This window comes from Myotis brandtii, unplaced genomic scaffold, assembly GCF_000412655.1.
Source record: "Myotis brandtii unplaced genomic scaffold, ASM41265v1 scaffold43, whole genome shotgun sequence".
In the NCBI taxonomy this organism is placed as follows: Eukaryota; Metazoa; Chordata; class Mammalia; order Chiroptera; family Vespertilionidae; genus Myotis; species Myotis brandtii.
Genome location: NW_005366455.1, coordinates 1824239 through 1839082, shown reverse-complemented (window position 1 = coordinate 1839082; position 14844 = coordinate 1824239). Strand labels below are relative to the sequence as shown.

Below are 14844 nucleotides of genomic sequence, written 5' to 3'. Positions count from 1 at the left end.
GAGGTTTAGTGGTTATATAGCAAAGTGTGTAAGAGTTATCTAATGAAAGGATGAATTGTTTTTTTACATAAGATACGTGTTCTTAAGATTCTGGTATTTTTAATGATGGCAAGCAAGGATGTGCAAGGGACATATTACCTGATATATTTTTGGAAAGAAAATCTCTTTTGTCCTTTCTGGGAGAAAGTGACATATTAATGCATGAGAGAGGAACTAGTTTTTGAAAGAAACGTGTGCTGTGGTGAGAGCATTTTGAAAATAAAAGTTTGGAAATATTTTCATACCTTTTTTTAAAACTGCAAACAATAAAAATATACTGCAAAAACTGTAAATTTGGCACCTCAAAAGTCAAATCTATATACTTTTAAAACCTGGAAATAGAATTTTTCAAACTTTTTAGAAGTCCTCTAGAGTTTCAGTAGGTGTTGAACTTACTGGTTAAAATATGAAACCATAATACCTTTTATTAGCATATAGTAACTGAGAACCAGGGAAATGAAAATATACTAGATAAATCTCATCAAAAGTTTGTATAACTGGTAGATTGTTTTATTAAGTAAGCCCAGCCAAAAATTCACCTATTTATATCTACATCTCAAGAGGTCTCTTTTTTTCAACAATAGCAGATTTTAAATCATACTTCAAAAGCCCAAGCTTATAATCATATTTTTGAGTCACTGTTAGAAAGTATTAAATGATTTTTGACAAAGCACATTAAAGCAAATTATTCACTATTAAAAATGAAATGATTTAAGAAATTTACAGATACATTTTAATATTTATACTTGCTCTATCTCTTTAAAATATTGTTTTATATGTAAAATAACACTTATAATTTACAAATAAGAAATATATGCTTATGTAAATTATATGCTTATGTAAGTTTTTCTTATTTATAAGGGAGATCTGCAGATCAAAAGTGCTTGGAAGTTATTGTTCTAGATTTTTATTAAACGTCTTGATCCACTGAGTAAAAAACTGCCTAAGCCATGAGTGTGAACTATCCCAGGAAAAGTACTTCAGTCTCCAGGGGACTATATATAGTTTGAGAAAGCATCTAATATTATCAGTGCTTTGATTTTCACTGATATTTTATTTTGAAATTTCAAAAAAAAACATCAAAATAGGAAGTTTTCCCCTCCATATAAATAGGAGGTATCGGTTTTTAACAAAGTAAAGAGAATTGAGAAATACAGATCTAAAACTTTACATCTACAAGTAATAGTTTGGCTTTTGAAAATGTATTGACTTATAAGCAGCAAAGGTTAAAGACTTATTTAAGGAGCTCCAAAAAGGGTTTATAAGTGAGGTGATAGAGGGTGAGGCTCAGAGGAAGTGGTCTATCATTGGAATGAAGTAGTCTATGATACTTAAGATTGGGATGTAGCCGAAAACCGGTTTGGCTCAGTGGATAGAGCGTCGGCCTGCGGACTGAAAGGTCCCAGGTTCGATTCCGGTCAAGGGCATGTACTTGGGTTGCGGGCACATCCCCAGTAGGAGATGTGCAGGAGGCGGCTGATCGATGTTTCTCTCTCATCGATGTTTCTAACTCTCTATCTCTCTCCCTTCCTCTCTGTAAAAAATCAATAAAATATATTTTTAAAAAAAAAGATTGGGATGTAATTTTTTATGTTATTTTAATAGACTATTAAATATATTAAACTATAATTACTAATTTTTATTTATAAAAAGGATTTTAAAAAATATTTTTATTTATTTTTAGAGAAAGGGGAAGGGAGAGGGAGAGAGAGAGAAACATCTACGTGAGTGCAGAACATCAATTGGCTGCTTCCTGCATGTCCCACAACCTGGGCATGTGTCCTGACTGGGAATTGAACCTTGAGGTTCATGGGACAATGCCCAAACAACTGAGCTACACCAGCCAGGGCACATAAAAAGGACTTTTTGACATGATTTTTATTAGTCTCAGAAATGTGGGTCCACTCTGTGTTTTTGTTTTTGTTGGGTTGCTTTTTTATTTTGGGTAGATAATCCATAGGAATTGGCCTCATAGTTCTAAGTAATTACAATATGGTAAGTTAATTCCTTTTGTTTGAATTGACAAAATCTTTTAGATCAGAGGAAGAGTTGTTTTTTTCCTCCTACTAAGAGCAATAGATCCACTAAGTTTAAAAAAATTAAAGGCTATATACAAAAAGCAACATTAATTTATTTCATTTTGAGACTGTCACATGGGTTGTTTATGTAACATGTTTTGAAGTTGTTTTCAACCTGGAAGCGTGTGCCTAAGTCACTGTATATCCTTAAAAGAAGGTTGTAAGGATGAGAGTCAAACAAGGCAAAAAGAATAATAGAGGACCTAAGATTCTGAGAAATTTTAATGAAGGTAAACACTTTTGATACAAAATACTGTCCACTATGAGTTCTGTCTTCTTATTCCTTGAAAATCTTACCTTCTGTTAAGGCCTTTTCACAGCTCCTTATCTGCTCTACTTCTGTGAGAAAGTCTGTGCAGACTACACTGAGTGGCTAGTTACAGCAGCTACAGATTAGTGAGAAATTGTTCTAGGTGCTCCTTTGGCAGTAACTGTAGTGTTACTACTCTGCAGAGAATCACAGAGTAAATTCAGCCTTGCTCATCTTTTTATCTGTCATTTCTGGATTCCTTAAATGTTCCTGTTATATTTTTGGTCTTAAAGACTATTCTTATATTTTAAAGTGAGTGCATATCACAAAGCCCTGTCAAAATGAGTGTCTGCACTCTAACTCTTAGGCTCAGACCATGTACATCAAGCATGTCAAATTTGTGGCCCACAACGAATATTTTTGCAGCCTAGCCAATATAATGGTATTTAAGAAACGTTTTAATATAAATTTCATAACTTAATTTTTCAGTATCCTGTTATACATAATTATTAGTAATGAACTACAACGTTCGCTAATGACTGATTACTATAATCGTGTTGCATTCATTTCCCTTACACACCTTACGTGCAGGTGCATCATTTCTCTCCACTAATACTAGCAGCGTATATTTTAGCAGCCAATTGCCACGTCATTAGTCTTGGACTGACTTGCTTGGTGTGTGCAACAGGAAATATTTTGCTTCCGGAGAACAAGAAAAATAGGTTTATTTGCATTATGCTTATTAATTTGTGTAGTTATTCAGTGGTAAGTTAATGTTCAAGAAAAAATATTAACTTTTATTAAAATGTTCTATTATTTTATGTTAACGATGACTCATTTATTTCAGCCCTTTGTATTCAGCATGTCTCTATCGAAATAAACCTATATTTCTATGAAAATTGAAGCTTTTGCTTTTTTGCGGCCCATATAAACTTAAACCTTGTTTATTTGGCCCGTGTTAGCCTTTGACTTTGACATGCTTGATGTACATAGTACCTTTGGGATTTCTCTGGTTCCTCTGAATATGTTTTTTCTTATTGTTATTGCCATACATTTTGACCGGGAGCTAACCCACATAGACCCTTTTGCTCTGTTTAAATCTAAATCTCACTCTGACAGCATCGTGCACACCTAGTTCAGGAGAGAGTAGGAGGCTCCTGTTGGAGCAGACTAGGGAAACTTGGCAGTATAAATCTGACAGAAAGCTTGCCTAGGTGAATGAACTTCTAGTCTGAAAATGGTCTAAAAACACGTCTGGGTTGCTGCTTCTGAAAAAACTGGTTTGAGATTGGAACCAATAGGGTTTTGGTGCCCGTAAGGATGTCTAAAACTGAGATGCCAAGTACTGACAGTGACTCCACTACTTCCTAGCTTTGTGGCTCGGGTGAGTTACTTAACTTCTTTGTGCCTTAGTTTTTCTGTCTATAAAATATATAAAATAATCACACTTACCCAGCACCTAATGTTACTATTATAGTGAGTATTAAATAACATAATATATATATTTAGCAGAGCACTTGGCATATAGTAAGAAATACTAGTTGCTCCTTTTATTATTATCTCATGTAAAATCTTTATTCAACTTCATTACTTTTCAGTTCAGGGATACTTTCCAGAAATGCACAGGTCTTTGAGTGTTTGCTTAATAAAAATTGTAGATTACCAATTTTGAACCATATCTATATGTAACAGAGCTTTTTCCTAACTTACTAGAAACCACCATCTGGAATGTGTTGGGGTATCACCAATCTTATTTGTACCCTTGTAAATATATTTATAAGTGTTTTCACAGTAGTTAAGGAAAGTATTTGTATAGTCACTGTATAGACTTATATGACCAAATATTTAGTCATTTTTTTTCTTACCTTCATGTCAGACACTTTATTTTACTTGGTAAACTTTTTCTAACAACTGTAAGAAAACAACTGACAGGGACTATTGATGCATTCAGGATTGATTACAAGAAGTCCTGAAAGAGATTAAGCTGAATTTGGATATCACAGAAGTGTGGTTTTGACAAATTTTTTAGGTCCTCTGACTTCTATAGAATAAGTAAATGGGAGGGGAAAGTGATCCGTGTAGGTCTCTCATAAAAAGGGATTTTGTTAATCGACTGAAGCATGTATATGGTTTATGTATGTCCTTTTGTATTTGACTTTTTCTTAAAATTCATAAATATTTTATGGGAATGAAATTTGATTATCAAGATAAAGTTCTTTATTTTCAGATTTCAACTATTGCAGAAAGTGAAGATTCACAGGAGTCAGTGGATAGTGTAACTGATTCCCAAAAACGAAGAGAGATTCTTTCAAGGAGGCCTTCCTACAGGTATGGAATTTAATAGTCAAAAAAAGTTAAAATTAGAGATGTCGGGAAAACAATTAGCTGCTCAGCTCAGGACCCAGTAGCTTACTTTTCTTCATCTTTAGTAAAATAACTTGGAAGCTTATCATGCAGAGTGAGAGCACTTCTTACTCTGAACAGTGCTGGATAAACACTGATATTTTTTTTTCTGCTTCTGTTTTTGTAGATTATGCTGGCTACTGCTTTTCTGTTTAAAGGTTTGAAATACACTTAATAAGGTTATAGTATTTTCTAGTTACATGCCAGTTCTGACACTGTACTATTCATCTACTTAGCAACACATTTGCCAACCATTTTCTTGTGCGATGGTACTTGGCAGATAACTGTTAATAGTTGTTTCAGGGTGATGCTTTGCTGATATCCCCTAATTTTAGGGGCACCTTATTGTAGTTTTAATATTCAGCTAGAGAAGTTGCCTCATCCATGCTTTGCCTCCAAAGATGAACCAAACCATTTTTTTTATATTTAGATATTGGCTTCATATTCAATATCTCCAGGAAAATTAATTCTGCAAATCTTCATAAGCTTACTTTAGAGTTTAATAAAGTTCAACCCTAACTGGTTTGACTCTTCAGTGGCTAGAGCATCAGCATTTATAGAATTTCCAGAGGGGAAATTTGGAGAAAGGAAATTATTTAAAGAGAATAGAATATTTTATACAATACTAGTAAAGGTAATTACATAGATAAACATAAAAGCCAGGATTATTATAGTTTTGCCTTGTAATTTCTCTTTTTTTCCTATATAATTTGAAAGACAAATACATACAACAATAATTATAAATCTGTCAATGAGCATACTATGAAGATCTGACAGAAAAAACATAAAAGGGCAGAGTTTGGGTAGACTGTTAAAGCTAAGTGACTAATGCAGACTGTTTGTTGGAAACTTAAGATGTCAAAAATTACTTGGGTTAAGGTTTTTTCATCTCTTCAGTCATTATGTTATTAATTTGAAATATGAGAAAATTCATTTGTTTTTGTTTATATTCCATTTTTAGAATTTTCCCCATCCTTGTTGATATTATTTTCTTTCGTTTTGAATATGTGAAACATTAGCATGATTCTGAAAGTTAGAATTGTACCAAAAATATATACAATACTCAGAAGTGTCCCTGCTCACTCATTTCTTCTACACTTTTTTACTTTTTTCCCAACCATCTTCAGTAGATACTAATCTCATCAAACTGTTTACCCTCTGTCTCTTTTTCTTTTTTTCTTGAACAGACAAGGAGATACATGTATATTTTCCTATTTTATTTTCATATACTAAAGGTACCATGTAAATCCATTATTGGGATGAACCATGTTTATTCAACCATTCTCCTATGTGTGGGCATATAGAATGTTTCCAATATATGCTGTTACAAACAGTACTACCATGAATACCCTTAATATTTTCATGCTGTTGGAAGTATATCTTAAGGGTAAATTCCTAGGAGAATGCTATGTAAACATAGTTTTGTTAGATGTTACCGAATTCCTTCCATAATAGTTATTCTGATTTTATACTCCCAACATTAGTGTATGAGTGTCTGTTTTCTCACAGCTTTGATCTTTTTCCCCCCATCAATGTTTAAGAGTTCTTTATATATCAGGGATATTGGCCCTTTTGTATGTAATATATGTAAACATTTTCTCCTAGTATTGATGATATCTCTTGACTTAATTTTTTATATTCTTTGCCACGCAAAATGATTTTTTAATTAATTTCATTAATTATTTTTATTAATCTCTTCTTTACTTACAACTGGATTTTTTAATCACAGTGTTTACATTCAGGTTTAAGAAAAATTCATCTGGCCCTAGCTGGTTTGGTTCAGTGAATAGAGCGTCGGCCTGCGGACTGAATGGTCCATTACAGTTAAGGGCACATGCCCAGGTTGCGGGCTCAATCCCCAGTGTAGGGCGTGCAGGAGGCAGCCGATCCATGATTCTCTCTCATCATGATTCTCTCTCATCATTGATGTTTCTATCTCTCCCTTCTTCTCTGAAATAAAAAAATATATATTAAAAAAAGAAAGAAAGAAAAATTCATCTGTATTTATCTGGTCCTGGTATGGTTTCATTTTGACATATAAATCCCTGATCCTTTTTTAGTTTATTCTTAGAAATTTTTATATTTTAAACTTTAGTCCTATGCACTAGCAGCTTCTTTCCAGTTTTCTGATCTTTTCCTATTATTGTTTTTAGCTAATAAATGTCACTTTTATTTTAATTAATATAATTCTCTTTTTCTAGGAAAATTTTGAATGACTTATCTTCTGATGCACCAGGAGTGCCAAGAATTGAAGAAGAGAAGTCTGAAGAGGAGACTTCAGCACCCGCCATCACCACTGTAACGGTGCCAACGCCGATTTACCAAACTAGCAGTGGACAGTATAGTGAGTAACAGATATTTCTGTTTTGGAAAGTGAGATGAAAAACTAATGTCTGCGTTCTCCTTTAAGGAATTATAAAAATGCCAACTCTTTTCTCAGTCTCTCTGTCATTATTGTATTTCCTTCACTGTTCAATATGCAAAGTTCTGTAATGGCAGTATTTTCTTTTCTTCAGGGTTTTAATTTGGATTGCTCAAGTATGTAAGCCCTTTAGATGGCCCTATGTTTTATGCCGATGCATGAAGAGTCTTAGAAGTTTTTTGAACCACTACTTCAGGTTTTTAATTAAAAAAAAATATATATTTTTATTGATTTCAGAGAGAAAGAAAGAGGGAGAGATAGAAACATCAATGATGAGAGAGATTCACTGATCAACTGCCTCCTGCATGTCTCCTAAAGGGGATCAAGCCCACAACCTAGCCTTGTTCCCTGAATGGAATCGAACCAAACTGTGACCTCCTGGTTCATAGGTTGGCGCTCAACCACTGAGCCACCGCAGCGGGACTATTATTCCTTTTAATATGAAAGGTAGTGTTGTGAATTATAATAATGAAAGCATTAGGACTGCTGAATTACATCCTTTTTGGCTTATAGAAAGCAAAGATGTCTTTTGCAAAATTCAAAGTTTCCATTTCTGTTATAATACCTATCTTTCACCTAAATCTGTTATAAAGTACTTTTGAGTTCTGCTTTGATCAAAGGCATTTGTGTGAGTGGTACTTTTTGTTCTCTTTTCCTAGTATCTTTTTGTCTCCCAAAGTGCCTCATATTCATGATATTTTCCTTTTGATTTGTTCATTAACTTCAGTACTGCCCATTGTTTTCTCCCATCCCTTCCTTAATTATAAAGTAAATGTACACCTTAAAACTCCTTTCCTGCATTAGTTTTCTAATGCTCTGGGGAAGCCTATGTCAGGAATATGTATAAAAGTTTGACTCCCAAGTTAATAGTTTTCCAGTTATAACTCAAACTTGGTTTGCATTTCAGCTGGATTAACAACAAATTTGCAAGTAGCAGACTTTTTAGCTCTCTCAAAGCTGAAACTTTTCATAGTAAGTAGAAGGAAGGCATTTTTTACTAAGCTTCTTGTCCACTCTGTAAATTTAATAGAGTTCAGTTATCTTTTTCCTCCTTAAGTTCTTTGTTGGCAGAGATAAACAGGTACTATCTAAGTACATGTACATGTGTATTTTTTAACCTTATAACCAGATAATTTGTGTTATTGAAGATGTGTATTCTAAGACATAGATACATGACCTTTATTTTTCTCCTGCTTGAGCACGCCTGGGGGAGATAGCGTGCTCCTGTTAGTGACAGTGATGCACTAGTGGAGCGTCCGACTTGAACTAGGAAGCATGCTCTTTAGGAAAGAGGCAGATCAGAATCTCAAATAGGAAAGCAAAGTTCCGAAAAGTCCGTGTTTAATTTGGCAAACTGCTCTCTTCCAGCAACTGAGGAGAGTACTAGTTTTAAAAGGTTAATAATTTGAGATTTTTAAATCTTAATCATTATCTTTCTCTCTTATTCTGAGTGTATACACATGGCCTTGATGGAACTGATTTAACGTTATGTTCTTGATTGTCATTAAGAACCAATATAATGCCTCCTTATACGTACACAACATTTATATATTTCTTATACAGTGGGGCCTTGACTTACGAGTTTAATTCGTTCCAAGACCGAGCTTGTTAAGGAGCTCATTAAGGACTTAGCTCGTTAACTCAAATTACTCTATCAACTCAATGCAAAAAATCGGCCGAGAGACAGCTGGTATCTCAAAAAACTCGTTAGTCAGGACACTCGTAAGTCAAGGCCCCACTGTATAACAAATTCATGGTTGTGAAAATTCAAGTGATATAGGTTCATCCTATATAATAAAGAGATAATATGCAAATTAACCTTCACGCCCTCACAAGATGGCTGCCTACGACCAGGCCGGCAGGGAGCAGGCTGCGTAGGGCAACCAGGTTGGGGAATGAATAACTTTTTGCTCTTTGGCAGGATTCAAAATCTAGTCTTGAGAACCCACTGTCTTCCACTCTTGTGTTGGACAAGATAATACTGGGAAAGGCTTAGCCCAACCTGGCATACATAGTGTAATCACTGGTCCCAGATTGGAGAGGGTGCAGGCCGGGCTGAGGGACCCCCCCCCCCCCCCCCCCCCCGCACGAATTTCGTGCACCAGGCTTCTAGTAGTATTAATAAAAAGTAAAATTCTTATTCATCCCTTCCCAGTAGTAAGAATTTGGTATATATTCTTTCATTCTTTTTCCTTCTATTTATACAGACACATGTTATCATGTATTTTTATTCAAGTGAGACCTACATTATTTATATAGACAATATATACATAGGGTTTGTGTATTATGTCTGTAACAGCTATATCATTTTTTATTGTATAAGTAGAACATTTAGTTAAACAGTCTCCCACACATCATACTGATGAACATACAGAACATCTCTATTGTTTCGAATAATGCTACATGAACATTCTTATATATGTAGTAATGTCTCGGTAAAGTAGCATCCAAAGAGTAGACTTACTGAATCAAAGCATATCCTTCCCAGTTGCCCTTTTCAGTGGCTGCACCAATTTTTGTTCCTTCCATAAATTGGTTATGGTTTTTATTAATACGGTTACTAATTTTATTCATACTTGATTCACTGTCTCTGTTTATAAAGTCTTGTTTGAAAGATTCTATTTTTAGTTAGAAAACATGTGTCTATCATTTTGAACTTGAATTTTTTGTTTCATTGAGCAAAACTATAACCCATAATGTTTTCCTGTTTATTTTGGCTACTGAGAATCTCAGCTAAGTTTATGTTTAATTACATTCTTTCTATCTAGATTTTCTGCTAAGGTTATTACATACACCTAGAGACACATCAGTCTTGACTTCTATCTTTTTCTTCTTGTTTTAATGAACTTAGTTTTATTGAAAGCTATCTAAAATCCTTTTGGAATAATCAAGAAATAATTATTATATAATAAATATTGAGAAAAACCATGTTTGGTAGAATCAAGACTTCAGTTTTCAGAGTACTTTCATATACATTATCTCATTTGATTTTTACAACAATTGTACCTTAGTGGCTAGAACCAGATATTTTTATTTTTACAGAAGAGATAACAGATTCAAGTAACAGTTTAGTGATGGAAGTTGGACTAGACCCCAGATCTCCTGATGTCTAGTTTTCTACTTCTTTCTCCCACCTTGAGTTCATTGGTAGGTAGCCATGAAAGCTGTATGTGTTAAATACAATAGAATCTGCTTATTAACTCTATATGAAAAATTGTGGTTTGATTCTCTTAACCTTCTGATTCTTTCAAGTTATCTTGCAGTATTAATCTCAGAATAGTTCTTACATATCCCTTTTTTTTATCATTGTCAAAAATAAGTAAAACTTATAGGATTAGCTAAAGTGAATGGACTGTATTTGCCAGTATCTTAATTTCTACAGGTATCATTTGTAAACCAGATGAAAGCCATTAACTTATTATTTCTTGATTGAACAGTAAATAATCAATTTCCATATTCAGGTGACTCAGGATATTAGTTACTAGAGCTAGCTGACAGTTAATCCCAAGTTAATTCGTTTCTAACACACAAAAAGTAATGTGCTTAAGTCAGACATGTTGACTTATTTAGTTAAAAATTTGTTATGCAATTTTATATGTAATATTGTAACTTTTAGTCACTTTTTGGAAAACTTGAACTCAAACAAGGAGAGTGTCTAGAAAAGGATCCAACTATCTAAATGCTGGCATCTAAAGGATTGCTTCTTCCAAATAAAATAATGATCTATTTCTTTTTATTAACTTTATCTATGCACTCTATTATAAAGGTGAATTCATCTATAATAATAAAAGTGTAATATGCTACTAGACCGACGAAGCTGCTGAGGCAGAGATGGCCGCGGCCATGGCAGCAGGGGTCGAGCCCCTTGCACGAATTTCGTGCATCAGGCCTCAAGTTTTTTTTATAAAGTGAAATATCTAGTAGCATGAGCCAAAGGTGATTACTTTGTAACAGATTAATGATGTGTGGTTAATTAGTAAATAATAAAAAAAAAATTCTATATGAGAATGTTTGGGTAAGTAACTTAGAAATAGCAGTCAAGTTTTTTTTTCTCTAGATGATGATCTTAAGCCCTGATTTTAAAATCCATGAGAGACTCTGTGATCATTAAGTTCCATGGGACATTATGTTGTTTCATTGAGTGGACTTTTATTATGGTTGTGCATTGCTAGCAAGTTAGAGAAAAGAATGTACTACTGAACTACTTTATTAATTACACATTAAGACAACCATTTACTGGGTGCCTATTACATGCCCATTATTGTACTAAAAATATGAAAGTAGAAAAGAAAAACCGTATTTCCTACCCTCAAGAAATTTTGTGAGACAGTAAATACTACACAGTTAGAATATTAGGTAGTTAGTGCTAGAATAAAGGAAGTATGGATCACAAAATGGTACCTCCTCTAAACCAAGTAACTTCAAAAGGAATTTAATATTTTCTCATTTAACTACTTTTTAAAAAATTAACAAACATTATTATAAATTATAATGTGGTTCAGAGAGTGCATTTATATTATAGAAATTGATTGTGGGTTTCCTAAGCAGAAAAGTACTTCAGTGTACCAAATCCTTCTTGCCAGTGTTATTTGCTGTTATAATTTTTTCGAGTTTATGTCTCACAAGTTATTCAACTTTGAATTTAGTGTGTTGTAAAAGTCCTATATGGTATTAATTAAACTTGTAACAATAAAATTCATTGGATTTTAGTTGCCATTACCCAGGGAGGAGCAATACAGCTGGCTAACAATGGTACCGATGGGGTACAGGGCCTGCAAACATTAACCATGACCAATGCAGCCGCCACTCAGCCGGGTACTACTATTCTGCAGTATGCACAGACCACTGATGGACAGCAGATCTTAGTGCCCAGCAACCAAGTTGTTGTTCAAGGTAAGTGAATTCAGATTTCACAGGTATGGTGCATTCTTTGAAAGGTTGAAATTTTAAAACTCAGAAAAAGTAAGTATGATACTGTAAAATACTGTTGAAATGTACATTTTTCTTCATTATAAATAAATTTTCCACTAACTCTTCCATTATTCTAATTAGACCACAATGTCATGGCATAAAAACAACTATTTTCAGTTTTAAAAATACAACTTCTATTTCTAACACCTCTAGAATTTGGGGATAGGAGAAACAGGGTAGGTTAAACGGAAAGACAATGAAATTGTGAGTTAGGAAAGCTAGATTCTAGCTTAGATTCTGCATAGATTTGCTATGTGACCTTGAATAAGACTTAGCTTCTCTGGGCCTCATTTTTTTTCATGTGTCAAATGAGAGAGTTGTACTGATAAGAAACTGGAGATTCAAATTTTTGTTTCTCTGCTGTTTTATTCAAAAGACATTTACATTCTCATTTCTAAGATCATCCTTTTTATATTTCTAATGAAAAGCACTGTATTCTGAAAAAGCTTATACCAGTATGTAACTCCGCTGGTCTATGTAGAAAAGTAGTAGTTAAATCCTTGATGAATTATAGAAATAGCTTTTTTTCTGTTTAATTTAATTTAATTTTGTTTTGTTTTTTTCCAATTTGTTTCAGGAATCTTTATGGATAAGAGTTAATCATTTTTCTTTTAAACTATTTGAATATTTTAATATATGGCTTATACCAGATTGGAAATTTGCATATTAAGGAAATAAAAAATGTTTCTAAAAATGTTTTTATTAATAATATGTTTTGCCTCTGTTAGGTAATGACAGTTGTGCCCCATCCCCTCATCATGGAAGACTATTTTTGAATAATTCTAAAACATCAACTAGAGAGAGTCATAATTTACTTAAAGGGCCCTAATGTATTTACAGAATATATTCTGTTACTAAAAAATAATATTTGAAGAAGATAATACTTTGCTTGTTAATGGGAGTAAAACACCTTTTCACTTTACATGCAGGTACTCAAAAATTGTAAAGCAGGATGTCAGTGAATTTGAATTCTGAACGTCAGTTTGAAGATGGTAACATGTTTAGTATATAAATCTTTTCCACTCAAACTACACATTTTAATTGATATTAACAAATATGGATAATTTTATAAAGATCTTCAAATTCTCTCAGATAATGTTAGGTTCCTTATTCTTAGGAGGGCATATTATTAAGTTGTTTTTAGAAGCAGTTTGACCAGTAGTGATTGTATTTCTTTTCACAAGTAATAGATCATTTAGTTAGAAGAATAACTAATACATTAAACAATGTTTACAGATGATATAATTGTCATCATTTGGTATACTTTTTCATACTTAGTTTTGTGTCAATTAGAAATTTATAATAGTTGACCATAATGCTTTATTTTTTCTTCTATTTTGCTATTTGATGAAAAATCATGGTCGTTTTTATGTCGTGGCAAGAGTCTACTTGAAATTTTTTAATATGAATTTACCAATATCAAAGGAAGACATTGAGGACTTTATCTAGGAAGATGAACCAAGCTGTGCCCTGCTTACCTTTTAGACTTAAGGTTGGTAAGCATGTTAACAACAGAATAGAACTGCATTCCAATGAAATATAAATTAAAAACCCAGCAGACGTAGGTTAAGACCTCTTTCCCCCAGGGTCTATACTAATAAATACATTAATTTGGGAATTATTTCTCAGTAATTCTCAGTAATGCTGATTCTTTCACCATTTTAGTCAGAATCATCTGTTCCTTTTTTCCCCCCTTTTAATCCAAAATGTATGTTTAGACTGATGATTGCATACCTAGTTTTACCAGGCCACAGTGCTTCAGTGTCTTACATCATATTCACCGGTTTTCTTTCCAGCGGCCTCCGGAGATGTACAAACATACCAGATTCGCACAGCACCCACTAGCACCATCGCCCCTGGAGTTGTTATGGCATCCTCTCCAGCGCTTCCTACACAGCCTGCTGAAGAAGCTGCACGAAAGAGAGAGGTTCGTCTAATGAAGAACAGGTACATATGTTGTATTTTACTGAGATTGTTGTAAGTCCGCTATGTCTTCACATTCTTCTAGATGTGTGTCTTTTATATCTGCTGACAATAGGATATTTGTGCTGAATTTTTTTCTGGTGGAATTGATGGATCTTGCTAAAACTTCTTTATTTAATAAACTGCACTTTCAAAATGGCTAACAGTATTATGGATTAATCTTTGATCATAAATTAGTTTTCTTTCATGCAGTTTCCCCATGAAAGGTGTAGTGCACAATTTGCTATATATTCATTATGCTTTAACCAACTGGCTAGTTTATTTAAAAATTGTTTTTGCCCTAGCTGGTTTGCCTGAAGCGTCCTGGGTTCAATTCCGGTCAAGGGCACATGCTTGGGTTATGGCTCGACCCCCAATAGGGGGTGTGCAGGAGGCAACTGATCAATGATTCTCTCCCATCATTGATGTTTCTAGCTCTCCTTTCCTCTGCCTTCCTCTCTAAAATCAATAAAAATATATTTTTTAAAAAATTTGTTTATTTTCATGAGCAGTATATTTCAAGATCAAGAGTTTCATGTATGTTATTAAAATTAAATGTTAAATTCATTTGTAATATAGTAAACTAGAGGCCCGGTGCACAAAAATTTGTGCACTAGGGGGGGGTCCCTCAGCCCATCCTGTGCCCTCTGGCAGTCTGGGACCCCTCAGGAGATAATGACCTGCTGGCTTAGGCCTGCTCCCGGGTGGCAGAGGGCAGG

General features: G+C 33.8%; 2 protein-coding genes across 10 annotated transcripts in view; one reads left to right on the top strand and one right to left on the bottom strand.

The window, feature by feature from the left end:
- The window catches only part of METTL21A (methyltransferase like 21A), a 40865-nt gene that overhangs the window by 2041 nt on the left and 23980 nt on the right, over window positions 1-14844 (bottom strand). Inside the window, exon 4 of one of the 2 annotated variants that reach the window (XM_014546088.1) lies at window positions 13984-14073. The exons of the other annotated variant lie outside the window; for it this stretch is intronic. Coding sequence (XP_014401574.1) covers window positions 14053-14073 — 21 coding nt within the window. The 3' untranslated portion in view covers window positions 13984-14052. Of the gene's footprint in view, window positions 1-13983; window positions 14074-14844 lie in introns of those variants that run through there. 2 annotated transcript variants of the gene reach the window in all.
- CREB1 (cAMP responsive element binding protein 1) overlaps window positions 1-14844 on the top strand; it is a 54025-nt gene that overhangs the window by 29862 nt on the left and 9319 nt on the right. For 6 of the 8 annotated variants that reach the window (XM_014546081.1, XM_005874218.2, XM_005874217.2 and 3 more), the window contains 4 exons: window positions 4595-4695; window positions 6972-7114; window positions 11903-12085; window positions 13960-14110. In XM_014546081.1, coding sequence (XP_014401567.1) covers window positions 4595-4695; window positions 6972-7114; window positions 11903-12085; window positions 13960-14110 — 578 coding nt within the window. Of the gene's footprint in view, window positions 1-4594; window positions 4696-6971; window positions 7115-8105; window positions 8165-11902; window positions 12086-13092; window positions 13156-13959; window positions 14111-14844 lie in introns of those variants that run through there. The other 2 variants (XM_014546085.1, XM_005874219.2) reach the window with 2 other exon arrangements.